At 37.9% G+C, this 16,073-nt stretch overlaps 1 protein-coding gene across 4 annotated transcripts; it reads right to left on the reverse strand.

The window, feature by feature from the left end:
- Window positions 1-2,829: 2,829 nt before the first annotated feature.
- Window positions 2,830-15,299, reverse strand: LOC131796465 (beta-1,3-galactosyltransferase 5-like). 4 transcript variants are annotated; one of them, XR_010718034.1, is made up of 3 exons: window positions 15,183-15,299; window positions 9,346-9,411; window positions 2,830-4,411 (listed from the first exon to the last, which is right to left on the reverse strand). XR_010718034.1 is itself a non-coding variant. In XM_059114057.2 (2 exons), the coding sequence occupies exon 2, from the start codon at window positions 8,896-8,898 to the stop codon at window positions 7,858-7,860; it is 1,041 nt and encodes a 346-aa protein (XP_058970040.1). In that variant the 5' UTR covers window positions 8,899-9,411; window positions 15,183-15,299; the 3' UTR covers window positions 2,830-7,857. The 4 variants fall into 4 exon arrangements, 2 of the variants coding, with proteins under 2 accessions (XP_058970040.1, XP_058970041.1); XR_010718033.1 differs by having other exon boundaries at window positions 4,637-9,411; XM_059114057.2 differs by having other exon boundaries at window positions 2,830-9,411.
- Between the last annotated feature and the right edge of the window lie 774 nt (window positions 15,300-16,073).

Below are 16,073 nucleotides of genomic sequence, written 5' to 3' on the forward strand. Positions count from 1 at the left end.
CTCACTCTAACTCTGTGCTATCCTAAACCTAACCCAAACCCCAAACCAATCCTAAGCTATGGTAAAGGGTTTAAGTCAGGGTTGAGGATAGGGTTAGGGCAGGAGCCCATTACCTGGTTAGGGTTAGAGTTTGGGTTGCTTCGGGTCAGAGGGGTTTAGTGTTACAATCAGGGTTAGGGCTAGGGTAAAATTATGCTTAGGGTTAGCGGGGTTTAGTGTTAGAATTAGGGTTAAGGCTAGGGTGAGGCTATGCTTAGGGTTGGCGTTAATATTTTTCTACAAGCATTCAATTTGATGGCAAAGGGTTTTTGGTATTGTGTTTGTAAATTTCAGTAACTACTTGAAAGTTTACTGAAAAACAAACGATAGGCCGACTGGTAGATAGAGAAGGTTTGGGTTAGGGTTAGGGTTAGGGTAAGGGTTAGGGTTAGGGTTAGGGTTAGGGTTAGGGTTAGGTCTAGGTTAAGGGCTATAGGTTAGGGTTTAGGGTTTAGGGTTTAGGGTTAGGTTTTAGGGTTATGGTGTGGGGCTAGGGTTTGGGATTAGGGTTAGGGTTGGGGTTTGGGCTTGGGCTCTGCGGTTGAGGTTAGGGCCAGGGTGAAGGTTTGGGGTTAAGGTTTGGGGGTAGGGTTAGTGTTTAGGGTAAGGGTGTAAGCTTCTTGAAAAATATTTTTAAGAAGATTTTGTCACCTTTTTTACTTAAATAACCACTTGAAGAATTTTGAGCAGTTGGATTATTTGAAGCGGTTGGATTAATTTTTATTGGTGTTTAATAACTTTTAGTAGTTGGATGATTGTTTTTACCAGTTGAACCACTGTAATATGCTGGATCTTTTTAACTAATGTTATTATCCTTACCAGGTTGATTACTTGAATTATTTGAACCAATTTCACTGGTTACACATGCATTATCCAGTTAGACCATTTCAACTGGTTGGATCATTTAAACCAGTTTGTCCATTTTAGATATTGGCATCATTTTAACAAGTTGGATCATGTTAACCAGTTGCACCATTTTACTAAGTGAGATCGTTTCTTCCAATTGGACCATGTCACGTAATTAAAATCTTTTCACCGTTTAGACCATTTTATCTTTTTTTGGCTGGTTGGACCATGTTAATCAGTTGTATCATTTTGACTGGAGTGAAAAGTTCCATTCTTTACCCTAGCCCTAACCCTAACACTAACCCTAACCCGGGGCTAGAGTTAGGGTTAGGATAGCTCGCAGCAAGAGTTAGAGTTAGGGCTTGGGTAGGGTGGGATTATGATTAGGCTGAGGGTTACAATTTTTTCTGAAAACATCGAATTTTTTTTTGTATTGTGTTTGGCTCTAAACTTTAACAACTACTTGAAAGTTTGCTTGAAATCAAAATATTCCATTTTTTGCCAAAATAACTGCTAAAATGCGCAATTCGGGCCTTTTTATCAATTTACACTGGGTTTAAGCTTGGTTTTTGTGTTTTCCCACAGACTCTTGCACTATTTTGCTGAGAACATTGTGTTTTAGCTTTTTTGCAGCGTTTTTAAAACTGAAATAAGCTTATTTTTGCAAAAAAAACAAACGTGTTTTTCAGTCGAATTGAGTGTTTTTGTCAACTTTAGCGAAAAATTTTGCAAGAATCGTACATTTCTGCCGTATTTTGGAGTTTTTAAACAGATTTCGTCGCGATCTTGTGAAAAACATGTAGTTTCAAGCTAGTTTTCAGTGTTTTGGCAGTTATCTTGGCAAAAAATGGGTAAGTCAGCGCAATTTTTTTTTGGTTTTTAAGGGTTTTTTACCCAAATTTTACTGAGAACACTGTGTGTTAGCTTGTCTCCATTGCTTTTTCGCAGATTCTATCGCTGTTTTGCTGAAAACATAACGTTTAAGCTTGTTTGCATCGTTTTTGGTCGTGAAATAAGCTAATTTTTGCAAAAGGAACAAAAACGTGTTTTTCAGCCCAAATTGACATAAAGGATACAGAACATTTGCTTATTGCCTTTTTTTTTTGTCCTTACTCATGAAGTTGATTTTGGCATTTCAAACAAAAACTCTGCTAGAGCATTAATTGAATGACATATCATGCACTTACTTTGAAGCAAGAACGCTTTTTTTTTAATTCAGAAAAATACCTTTTTATTTTTTTTTAAGGACTGCTGGATATAACCTGTACAACCAAGATGAATTTACATTCATTATTTGTCATAACTTACACTAAATTAGAAATTCAAGTATGAAATGAGGGTACTAGCCCTTTAATAGTGTTCAAAATTTCCATATGCAGGGGTACTTGTGGCTACTGGAGAAGAATCAGTCTTTAACCCTTCCCCCCCCCCCCTCTAAGGGAGATAATAAGTACAGATATCCTCTTCCCTAGGGGCAACTAGCTCAAAAGTGAGTGATCTCAGGGGCCCTCCAAAAAAGTTTTCTACAGCAATAACTAAGCTCTACAGAAGCACTCTATGCAGACAAAAGGTGTAAGAGAATCAATGAATTCTTTAATTCTTGGTCCCTCCCAGGCCAACCTATTGTACAAATCTCATGACATCTGTTCCAGTTTCATCAGTCAATTTTTCAAGCTTCAAGCTTTTCCTGCAATTATGTACTTGTTCTTGAAGCTGAAAATTAACAAGGTTCCTTTAAATTAAGTTTACATAACAACCGAACAATTTGTGAAAATCACACAAATCCCAAGCTATATCCAGAATTATGCTCTTAATAAAATAAACTTTTAAAGCAAATTGGGATTTTGCCTTAGTTCTTTTTATTTTTTTGTTACTTTTTAAATACATTTGTATAAATAATGCTCCCCTAACTCTCCCCAAAACTTTTAGAACAGATGCAAACTCTTAAGAATGATCAAGCTTTACCTTATTATTAAAAATTTTTACATCTTAGACTACCAAGTTATCACAGAGGTTTTTTTCGGTACTTAGACCTGTTTAACACCTAAAAAGAAGAACACATACATAACACACACAATCAGCCAGGTCAAAATGTGCTGCAGCCAACAATTTGGCCACCTACAATGAAATAGCTGCCAATTTCACACATGTCAGACTTCTATTCAGGACAAGATTTGGCCTCTGCTGCCTATTACTATTGCCACCTTGCCTGCCACTCAAAATTTCAACTGAGATTGTACATACATACATGTGGGATTAGGTTACATGAGCGAACCTGCACTATTGAAAGAGGTCAATGAATTATAACTCAAAGAAACATTGATAAATGAAATAAATCAATAGAAATGACAAAAATTAAACTAACAGCAGACAGCACTTTTTTGGCCTTCAGGGCCTGATCAGTGCAGTGATCTTCAACTAAGTGCTTAATTTGGACATAAAACCAAAACTTTTTATGGTTAAATATTATTATTTTTCTTTCAATATTCCCATTCTAGTTGATGTATATTATTTGAATAACAAATCTTATTAGCATGTTAAAATCACCTGAGGACAAGGCATACACTTTGTGCCAAAATTGCTTTGCATCAAGTACGTTATCTAGTACATCATTACCATCGTCAGGTATTTCTAATTTACTCTTGAAAATCACACAAATCATAAGCTATATACAGCATACAATTAGCAGCAAATTATTAAAAAGGAATGCAGTAATCTTTAATAATAAGATTACTTAGTAGCTAAATAACAAATAGCCTAGTCAAAATGTGCCGGTAACCAGGGATTTGGCTGTCCACACAGAACATTTGTTAGGCATCTAGTCTGGACAAGGTTTTGCCTCTACCTTCTATTACTATAGCCAGCTTGCCTACTTCTAAAAAGCATTTTGACTAGGCTGAAAAAAATGTTTGAGAGAAAAATGGCCACAACAAGCCCACTTACTGCAAAATAAGAAACATAAAAGTAACAATTCAAATTAATACAGAATATAAGCCTTGCAGGATTTGGCTCTCAATAAAATTAGTTAAAATAGCCGATCTTGAGTTTAACTACTCACTCAAAATGGGCTGACAGCCTGCAATTTGGCCGCCTACGATGAAGTATCTTCCACTGACTTCACACCTTTCAGACTGCTTTTCAGGATGAGGTTTGGCCTCTGCTGCCTATAATTACAACAGCCAGCTTGTCTACTACTAAAGAACATTTTGACTGGGCTGTGCAAGTGTTACTAGCATATAAAAAGCACCTTCAGGTAGATTACAGCAAAGCAGACTTTGTACCAAAACACTTTACATCTAGTACATCATTACCCTCTACAGGTATTTCTAGTTTACATGTGAAAATCCCACAAATCACAAGGTATATTACATCATACATGTTGACAAAGCAATCAGGGGTAAATTTTTCATTATAGGATGCAATGGTCTTCAGTATCAAGATTATTTGGTACCTAAATAGTAAAATGTTCGAGAGAAGAAATAAACGTAATCAGCATCGACTTCCAAAAATGATGGATAATGACCACCTAAAACAAAGAAGAAATAAATCAAATTTGTGATTTCACAGGGCTTCAATAAGAAACAAGTATGCATATCTTTTATTTCCTACCACTTACAAGTGGCAGGAATGGCTGAAATGGCCTTCACGTGAACACAACAGAATCCTATGCGTGTATAACCATGTAGAACTATTTATTCGGTATCGAAATTACATCCCAAATGTCATGATATTTGACTGAAACTCAGCTTACCCATCTTTCGTTTAGACTTCGAAACTTACTGCTTTTTACCACCGTTTCAATGTTTTGTTGTTGTTCAAAAGGTGGTAGGGCCATTGCAGACCGTGATTTTTTTTACTTGAGAATGAGAACCAGGTCACAACACCCAAGCCTTTTCACGCTAAAATATTAAACTACTGAGATTTCCTTCGCCGCCGTAAGCCGCCATTTTATCTTTCCCTGGATATTAGTTCCCAAGCTTCGAGCCCGAAGGTCTCAACATGCACCGAAATTATGCTATTCGTTATTTCAGGGCCAATTTAGAAATAACGATAATCGTTATTTCATAGATTCCAACCCCATGTGATGGAAAATAGGGAGTAATTATTAGTGCCAAAGGCGCGAGCTTCTAGGGGGGTCAGGGGGCATGCCCCCGGGAAATTTTGCAAATTTAGGTTCTCTCAAGTGCCATTTCCTGAATTTTGACATCATTCCGGCCTGAGTTATAACATACCATAATGCTCTTCGCGAAGAAAGTAAGTATAATATGAGTGTTTCACAGTGACAGATCGCCAAAAATTCTAAAGATTAGCAATTTTCCCCTAGTTTTCAGGATTTTATGATAAATCGGGAGAATTTGGTAAAAATCGGGAGAGCGGGAGGCAAGACATCAGATCGGGAGACTCCCGATCAAATCGGGAGGGTTGGAATCTCTGTTATTTTGGTGTCGAGATCATGCTGGAAAAATGGAGGGAAATACTCGTAGGCTCTGGAGACGAGCAAAACTCTATCCAGTCCCTCGGGCATAATGCGCAATAATTCTTTTTTGTTTGCAGCGATTACTTTTTTGTTTGCAGCGTTCACTTTTTTGTTTGCAGCGTTCACTTTTTTGTTTGCAGCGATTGTTTTTTGTTTGCAGCGTTTCTTTTTCTTTGCAGCGAGTCCCTTGTGGGCCATCGTAAAAAGTAGATGTAGATGTAAATGAGATGTCACTCTACTTCACACGCGCAATATTCAAGAAACAATGGACAGCTTTGTCCGTGGTCCGTATTATCATCTTTTTAAGTGGTATTTGTTTATTTTGTTGACAAAAACGCGGATCGAGACCAAAACTGTTCCTTCGACTTGATATACTTTCGACGTTAGCAGATCACATCATATTAACTTACCTCCGTAAATCATTCATTCCGGATAACAAAATCAAATAAGCATACTAACGATGGTATCTGAAATCGTCCTTGGTCAAACACAAACGACTCCACAAGATCACTTTCTCCAGTCCTCGAAAACATACACAAAATCGTCCATAGTTAATTTCAATCAGACATTCACCTGGAGATAGCACCAAGCAAACCAATCCAGAAAAATATAATCGGCACACTCAACAAATCATGCATCTTGCAACACAGCTTGCCGTTAAAGAACTGCTCGAATCAAAATGTTTGGTGCAATTCAGCAACATCTCAAGCAATATTTGATTCACAATTTTTCCACACACTCTCGTCGTGAAGGAACAATAACGATGATCGTGCTACAGTGCACAAAACTCCACCATTTTCACAGCATGAGTTGCAATATCTTTCATCTGTCCAGTAGTATCGCATTTCTCATAAAGCGCGATGAAATACACGTTAAAAACAAAGAAAAGCCAACATTTCTCATTCTAAAAGTTGATTCCATTTTACAAACCGCTCTCTCCGAATCCCCCATTTGAACACCTCTCAAACCAAAGAACGAAAACTACACTCTGATCGGAGCGAGATACATACCCTAAACGATCCGATTGGTGCGTGCAACATACCATTCTCTGTACGCTAACAAATGTATTTTTTTTAAATAAAAAAAAAAAACACAAAAATTGTACGCGCTCACCAACCGTGAAATAAGTTATAAATATCCAATAAGGATATCGTCTGATATAAGCAAAATTCTAAAAAAAAAATTCATTCTGAGATCTTGGGAGGGAAACGGTCAAGTTCTCTGATAACTGCACGGAGCTCAGCTGCTTAAATTCTTAAACCCAATAACCTTGAGGAACTCGCGAGGTTGTCTACTTATCCCCGTAGACGATAAATAATGACTGCCGGTCTTTTCTCAATGGGTTAAAAGGACAGGAGCCCATCACTTGAAGACTAACATATTTGCTGAGTTGAGTTGAGCCTTTTCTACATCAAACTAAACAACACCACGCTGAATTATTTCGAAAACTGTCGAAGCGTAATTTTAGATGGCCCAGTGATTGAGTTTATATCGGAGTACGGATTCCAAAGGTCTGTGGCTCTTTGTTCTCGCTCGTGACATTTAAGATGGAAAAGCATCTTCATACAATACAATTCTGTCTTTTAGTCAAATTCCCTGGTTTTCTAGCAAAGCTCTTCCAACTTTGTTGCGTGCCACAAAATGCAAATTAGACTAAAATTACATGTTAACACGTCTGATTGCTACATTACAAATACGTCAGCATTGACCTTTTAGGTCCTGATCCAACACGCAACAAAAATAAAGCCGAAAAAAACGCAAGTTGCACGTTTCGCAAATTTGTCGGAAGCTCAGCTGCGGCAAATTTTGGCCGAAAGACATTTACTGGGAACAGGAGAAAACTGCAAGCTTCCTGCAGTCTGTCTTCTCCAATTACACCGTGCACAGCGGCGTAAACATTATTTTGAATAATCAAAACCCTTGATAACTTCGGGTCTTTGACTTTTTAAACATTTTTTAGTGACACTTGCGTTCATTTGGCTTTGATTTTCTCTATTTTCCCCGTAGATTTCGAGCATTTCATTCACAGTTATCGGTTGACTGGATCAAATGTTCTCGCTCAAACCAGAATACAAAAATGTCGCGTGTTTCTGACCAGCCAATAGGGTCGTTTGTTTACTTTTTTGGTGTGTTGTGAGAATTTTGCACTCTATCACAGCAAAATACTTCTTCGCGAGATCCTTGTTGTCGCATTGTTATAAAAGAATTTGCTCATGCTTTTAGCAGTGCATATATCGAGTTATGGATGCACTTGGGAAGTTTGGAGAGCACTAAAGAAGCTAGAGTCGCTCGAACTACTCTTTTTTTTTTTTTCGTGCTCCAAACTTCCCGCGTGCATCCTTGACTCGATATACGCACACTAAGCATGAACAAATTCTTATGTTTTTCCTTTTGTCATGACGAAACATTTTTTTTCAACTCAGAGATCGGAAGTGTTATTATCTGCCTTTGAACGTTTGAGGAAACCGAAGAGCACAGTTGGCCTATCTGTCGCCCTATTCATTTTGTTTCATCTTGCTTTTCCAGCCTATCATTCTGTGGTAAAGCATTATCACGCAGTCTCCTCGCGCTGGATGCTGCACCAAAGTAGTTTCTCTGTATTCACATTTGTTCTCGTACATGCGAAAGTGTTCATTATGAGTTACTTTAACTCCGGCTTTTGCTGCTAATATTCCGATGTACGCATCGTCGATTTTAAGAGGCCTCAAAACGTCAAAATACCACAAGAACTTTTCCACCACGTCGCGTGACAAAATATAACCTCCTCCGCTACAATATGGCTTATAAACGGTTTCATTGTATTCCTCGGGAGTAACACCATATCTTCCATTTCTCAAAACAGGACTGCCAACCATGATATTACCAGTGTATAATTTACTCATGGGCGTTGTATGTTTACTTAGAAAATTCACCAGACCGAGAGTATTTACAAATACATCGTCATCTGCTTTAAGAATGAAATAAAAATTGCAATATTTGACCGCCCATTCGAATCCCATCGCAACTTTGTAACTCATGTTCCAAAAGTGTTCTTGGTAATCGCTTTGTATGATGTCGCCGAATACTCTGGCCTCAGCCGTAGCGTTTTCCATTTCTCTCTCAATGTTGTTCTTTCCCATTAGGAAAACTGTTTTCCATTTGCTTTCGATTGAGTGATCAGCGCCCCAAGTTTTCCGTATTAACTGGCGCCTTTCAAAATTCCCGACATTCGACGATACCAAAATAAGGAGAATAATCGATTTTGGTGGACAAGTGGCAGTAGTTCGTAATTTTGTGCGAAGAATTTGATGTTGTGAATAGAAGCCTTGGTCTAGGAAGTTAACAGCGTTCGTTTCAGGCTCGCTGAGAACAGAAGACGAAGCCAGTAGAGTCACCTTTCGGTTGATCTCGTTCAGTGTCATCCATAAACTCAAGACTATCAGAAGCAACAGACAAATAGGAACAAGTGGTAGACACTTTCTCAAGGTACGAATCGCTAATGACGGTAATCGTCGAAAGCTTCTTACCAACGTTACGGCGCGCCTTGCAAGTTCCATCTAACTGGTTGAGGCAAAAGTTGTTGCCAAAAGTAAACAGAGACAAATTTGTTTACGTACACCAGAGGACAATGCCTTATCTTGTGTACTAGTAAGGAGCGATGGCGATCTATCGACCTCTTGAATCGCAATCAGCTCCCTTCAAACTATCTTGCGTTGAATGACATTTGGAGCTGATTATTCATATATCGATGGCATCAATACTGACTCCGCTTTACAGTTGATTACTGTCAAGTCAATTCTTCAGTTGAAGAGTCGAACTGATTCAAAATATGCCTCAAAGTCTTGTTTTCCGATTTAAGAAAGTTAGAAAATGCTTATCATCCACTGCTCTGTTATCGAACTAATGACCTCTTGTTTTACTCTTCTCTTTGAATCTTTTCAATCTTCTCTCTACAGTCCTGCGCGTTTGATTGACGGGTATTTACACAACATAACAAAACCTACCTACGGTATTACTGCTATTTCATCCTGTACCGCATATATTTGAGGCTTGACCGGGCGATTGACACGCTAAAAGGAAGAAACAAAACTTTGGTAAGAATAAAAGCGTTATTATCGAAATTACGAGGTCTGAAAATTAATTGGATAAAAGCCCAAATTTTCTCCGTGTTTACTCAGATATGTCAATTTGATCGGCTCTTCTGAGTAACGACTCCTGTGATTCAAAACCGAGTTTGGTGCGCTCCATTCATATATATTTTTTATTACTGAAATCAGCATATAAATGTTGATCAACTCTGGAGAGTTTTTAAATAGTTTCAGAGTACTGTAGATACAAATCCACCTTAATACCGTGAGAAGTCTGGGTAGGAGAGTACTCTGCAAGTAGCAGACTCGGCAATTGAGAATATTAGCTAATTTAATAATATCAACTGAGTTGATAACTTAAATTGCTCACCATAAGAGTTTAAAAGCTGACGTTTCGTGCATTAGCCCTTCGTCAAAGCGATGGGATTCGCCTTTATGCGCCAGAGGTTTCGGCCTGTTCACGCAACAGGATATCGGTCAGCTTAGTAAAGGGCTTGAACTTTATTACAAATGATGTATTTCCGTTATTGAAATGCGATGGGAACTACAATCTTTAGGATTTTCATACGATAAGAAAGCGAAAATGTAGTCGTGTGGAAAGACAAGGAGTATGAGTACAACTCAAGCGCGTGAAATAACAACAGTAAGGAGCTCACCATTCTTCGCTTGCGAAATGCCAGCCGAAAATAATGTGAAACGATCGTGTACGGTGTGGGAACAGGCCCCTTAATCAGCATTCTTTTTAGGTGAATTCATATAAGGTTATCTTCCCCTGATTTGAATAGTGGTTTGCGTTCGTAACAGCCGTCTTCGAAGCCGGAACGGGGCATAAGGCCGGGTTGTACTAAAATATGAACACTGGAATGCCGGAACGCTGGAATACTAAAACCCGGAACACAAAATTACCAAAAACCCGGAACGCATGAAAAACAAATAAATTTAAAAATAACAAATATAAATAAAAAACTCGAAACTCGGATGTTAGGATCCCAAGAAAATGTTCTACCCGATTACCAACACTAGGCGTTGGATTCTTGCGTTTGACCGCTGACTGTGCTCGCCGGCTTATTTTACTGTGGAAAAGTTGATCATTATGCAATACGCAATACGGTCTTCGTGTCAAAGATCAACTGCACGCCACATAATCATAACTGACCAACATTCGCTGATATCATCAAATAAAACGTATAGTGGTCGTAGTGGTGAATAGGGTAAAACTCTAACACAGTAGTATTCGAAGAATCGATGAGACACTGAATCGAAACATTCCAAAACTCAAGTGCTTACCTCTTTTTTTCCTAGCTTTTAAGACTGCTGCTTAACACAAAATAATGATTTCTTAGCTGATATTTAATACTTTGTATATCTTAAACGTAATAAACGAAAAGAAACGAGTCTTAAATACAGAAAGTAACAACACTTACCTCGGAGAAGCGTCCATTTTCCAAACACGGTACCACTACATGTGACTTTGATGAATACATTATCATAATTACTCTTTGCCACCCGGGAACAAAGGATCAACACAAAATATTAGATGGTTTCTTAAAACACATTATCATCATCAGTTAAAGATAAATATCACTGCAAAACGTTCGTAACAATCATAGATAATCAGGTTTTTTGTTTTGGCAGGCGGGGTTGTGGGTGAGTGAGGATACTGAGGGAATTTTCCTTTTTGAATTGAAGTATGTTATGTGTTTTAGAAATACAGGTTTTAATTTATTAATTCATTCACTTATTTATTTTATTTATTTTTGGCTAAAATGCGTTCCGAGTTTTAGTAATTTTGTGTTCCGGGTTTCAGTATTACGGCGTTCCGGCATTCCAGCGTTCTCTATTTTAGTACAACCCATAAGGCCGACGATATTGAAGATTAAAATCTTCTCGGTGTCGACGATCGAAACGCGTCCATTTTGGCTATAAAACTTCATCTTTTGGAAAGTAGTATATAGAAATAACTGGTATATGTGTATGATTCTTGTAGCTAACATCATTTGGCGCTCCGGCCACGCAATACGTCCATCATTTTTTCTCGATCTCTCAACACGATCGTTTTGACCGCGCGCTTAATGGAACACTCTTTGGCCGCCAAATCGTACTTTTAATGCCCGATAAAAGGTCAAGGAGAACTCACCAGGAGCTCAAGGTCGATTATTTCTAATTTTGAATACAGCTTTCAGTCGGAAAATTCTAACATGGGAAAAAAAAAAGACACGGGAAATAGCAGAAAATGGGGAAGTCAGAAAAAGACCAACAATAACGGACCCTGTTAACTGACTTCCGACATGGAAATTGATTCTTCGATAGGGAATATACCCTGACAGAATTTTGAACAGTAAGTTACCCTATATCCATGAAGTCTTTCGGGCCTCAGGGTTTTTAACGTTTCAGGGTCTTTAGGTCTCTAGTTCCCGGGGTCTTTGGGTCGCTTTAGGTCTTTAAGTCTTGAGTATGGCATAAAATACCGTTCAAAATTCAAGTTGTATAATATAGCCGTGTTTCGGCCCCCCGTTCTTTTCTGTTTTTGTATCCTTTTTCTAAAGAGCAAATGACACAAGATTGCATTACTGCTATGATCAAAGCAACATTGGGTGGTTATACAAACCTTTTCTGCATGATTAAATACATTTGATGATTAACAAAATCAATGACGTGACTGAACAGCTTGTAGAGCTGATGAAGCGTTTCGCAAACGTCAAACTTTTTGGAGGGGATCAAAACATTATTGTCCACAAACTAGACCAGGAAGAGAGACACAGAGACCGAGAGACCCAGAAACCACTAGAAGACCTATAAAACCATAGACACAGAGACCCAAAGACCCGGAGATTTGGAGACCCAAAGACTCAGATACCAAGAGACTTTAAGACCCACAGACCTAAAAACCTTAATGCCTTAGGAACTACAGACCTAAAGATCCAAAGGCCCAGAGAACCAGACCTGTCGACCCCTGAGAGACCCTGAGGTGTGACGATAAGTTTTCGCTCGCTCTAAACTGAACTTTCGCGGGAACGTACAAACGGGGGAAAATAGCTCGGTAGAGACCACTCGGCTTGCGAGAACGGAAACTTGTCACGATTTCCTGGCACACGGCGATCTACTTCGTGTGAGCTTGTACGGACGTCAAGGAGGAGACAGCGTTTTGGTTCCACAGTATACTTTTATTCGCAGAGCCCTCTAACACACAACATGCTAGAGTCAAAACTAAAACTGTAATCACCAAAACTGCACAAGGTACTTGCTTAAGAACTAACTGGTGTGAGGTGCTATTGTTACACAGATCGCAATATTTGAATAAGGACACAAAGGAGCGGAAAAGGTCTCTTTGAAGATAAACGAAAATTACTCAGATATTCCATCTGTTTTCTACGACGAAAATAATCTCAAAATTGAAAAGACGGATACAATAAACTCGAGGCCGAGAAAATAGGAAACTTAGGTGCGAATTCACAGCTTTGATATAGAAAATAATACCTATTTTAATTGCAGCAGAGCAGCTTAGGAAATAAAAACGGAAAAGCAATTAAAAGTTTCTGCTTATCTATGCCAAGGTTGGTGTGGAAACTATCGTATGAAAAGAAATCAAAGTTACGAGTATAAACTCAGCTGCCAACTACCATGAAAACCATTTTTTCCAGAAAGACCATTAACACTTAAATTTACCTGAAAAAACCATGTAATAAATAACAAAAGTGCTGACAAGTAGGTGCATATGATGAAGCGAGTAACACTGAAAAATCTATTCCAAAAGCTACTGTGGTTTTTATACATTTTATTTAACTTACTAGAAAGAAAACCCCAATAAACCCAATATTTTAAATGCGAAAGTACACGAATACATATGAAGATATTTGCCCCAAAAACCATGAAAACCCTAAATATAATATTTTATGATATACATTATCGATTCAATTGCTGGTTTTCAGTGTCACGCCATTCAAAATAGATCAAAATAAAAAATAAAAACCGTTCAATCGATTTAGTCTAGAATCTGGAAATAGAAAGAAGCTAGATATGTAAAGACTCTCGCCAAGATTCATGTCACAGCAATTTTTCTTGCGGAAGATATGAGGAGAAACGTTTTTCCCAAATTTATAGAGATTTGTATGGAGCCGCCATGCTGGTGCCCACCCAGATGGGCACCAACATGGCGGCTGGAAACCAGCAGAAACATCTGTCACTGAGTTTTGCTACAAAAGCGTGAATTCATCTCTCTAAGAACTCATAAACGTAACAATAATACTTTATTCTAATACAAGAACTGTTCAGATAGCTGAATTTCCCTAAATAAGTCACCTTTTAAACCAACATAACAGCTCTCTCGCTCGTCATGTAAAGGCCACGTCACGCAAAAGCTTAGAAATTCAAGAGTAGTCTATCACTAAACCAAGAACCCATTTGGAGTGAAAATTTGTCTGAATATTAGTTTTTAGCTGCTCTAATACATCATGAAAGTAAAATCTCAGGAGGATCAATAGTTCTGAAGTCTGAAATTTAGTGACGTCACGTGAAAACCAGCAATTGCTCTGGTTATAATTTTACAATAATAGCAACAATTTGAAAAGAAAAACCCGTTCATCATCCTTTCCCGCATAACCGGTCGAGTGAAAGTAATAGAACACAGGAACTAGGTCGAAACCGGAAAAATAGACTTGAACTGCGCGACCATAAAATACTAAAAATTTGTCCAAACTAAAACACATAATTTTTCCCCCTAACAGAGGCCTGAAAGACCCCAAGACTCCATAGACCTACAGATCGTTTTTAATAACGATACAATTGGTGACATCGCTGGTGCATTTTACACTGCACGTGAGCCGTTCTACTACCCAGTTACTTGCAGTAGCCCTCGCGAAGATGTCTCCTTAACTTTTCACCATTAAAAAGAGCAAATTTTTATAATGTCCATTGATTTCAGAGTAATATCAAAATACGATGTGATCTTTTGTTGAAGAGTATTACTGATTTCGATATCACAGCGACTGTATAACATTTTTGCATTTCGATATTGTAAGCTTTTTAGCTTTGCCTAAACGTTTTATGGCAAGCTAAAATTGTGCTTAAACGTACAGGATTCGTCACGAATCCGCGACGATTTCCACTCCAGTTGTGTAATCTTAGCGTAAACATCTTATTCTAAAATGCTCGGTTTCTAAATTTCAACATAAATTCGATAATGGCAAATAAACCGCCGTGGCGAATTTTGGGAAACTCTGTTTGTAAACAGGAATTCGATAAAGGCAAATAAAGCGCTGTGGCGAATTTTGGGAAACTCTGTAAATGTTTTTTTTGTAAACATGAATTCGATAGTGGCAAATTAACCACCGTGGCGAATTTTGGGAAACTCTGTGAACGTTTTTTTGTAAACATGAATTCTTTAATGGCAGATAAACCGCCGTGGCGAATTTTGGGAAATATCGTAAACGTTTCGAGGGTCCTGACTAAGGCAGGTTCTCAAGGATAACGAATCTGTCTTAGAAAAATAATAATGTCCACCCCCCGGTTTTTCGAAGGTTGGATAACGTTTTCTGCTGGATAAATCTCTATCCGGTGGATAACGCTATACATTCTGCTATCACTTATCAGTTAGATAACGTTTTCCGACCTTTATACAAGTGGACCCAGGACTTAAATATTAGATATAACTTTCTCGATCACTCGAAACGTAAGTCACTCAATTGCCTACAACAGCAGCACACAGGTATCTATGAGCTGTAACTACTCAATTCATCTTTTTCTATGAGACTTACCGTAATGAGTCTTTCAGCAGTGCGTTCAAAAATTCAATCGTGTTCCAATTCGTTCTGACTGAGGACTGAAATGTCACTGAATTGTTGATTAACTGAGAAAACAGTTTAGGTGTTGAGTACCTTTTATACACCTGCTCTAGCACAATACCAAGCTCATTGAAAATTATTTATTAATTTTCAAAGGCGACGAAAACATAATTCTGTTTATTTAACCTGTGGTGATCGATCCTAATAAATTCAATGGTAATCTAAAAATACAAAAAAATTAAAATTAAAAATTCCAAAGCAATTTTTAATCAGCAGGCAGTAAAGCATCATCGCTAAAATATTTTTTTATGTTATCAAGTTTTTCTATTCCTTCATCCATTGCACTGTAAATTGATGGAAGCCCACGCTTCATTTAAATGATAATACCCGTGCAATTTCACCCAGATATGTTCCAACCGGAAAACGATATTTTCATCAAAACCGAAAAACAGGAATAGAAACTAATGAAAGCAGAAACTAAATTGAAAACAAAAAACTGATTAATTCCTTTTTTGATCTAGCATGAAAAACCGACTCGACTTTGTCTTGAAAATTTACCTCCCGTAGAGACAAGAAACAGGGCTGTTTTTAAAAACGCCGCAGAACTTCACAGCTGTGTATTTATTTCATCGTTTGGTCGTCATAAATATAAAAAATTTTTGGTTTCTTTTGCCTTGAGGCATTTTGTTTCGATCTATAGGTATACAGGTAACGCTACCTGATCGACTGAAACTACGGAGAGAAAAAGAAAGATGAATTATTCATCTCATGAGAAGACGATGTACCTTTGTGGTTACAATTTGGTTAGAGCTGCTTCTACTAATTTGAATTCATATTTACAGTCGTTTGTTATCCGTCATATTA

Source organism: Pocillopora verrucosa, chromosome 1 (assembly GCF_036669915.1).
Source record: "Pocillopora verrucosa isolate sample1 chromosome 1, ASM3666991v2, whole genome shotgun sequence".
NCBI classification, from domain to species: domain Eukaryota; kingdom Metazoa; phylum Cnidaria; class Anthozoa; order Scleractinia; family Pocilloporidae; genus Pocillopora; species Pocillopora verrucosa.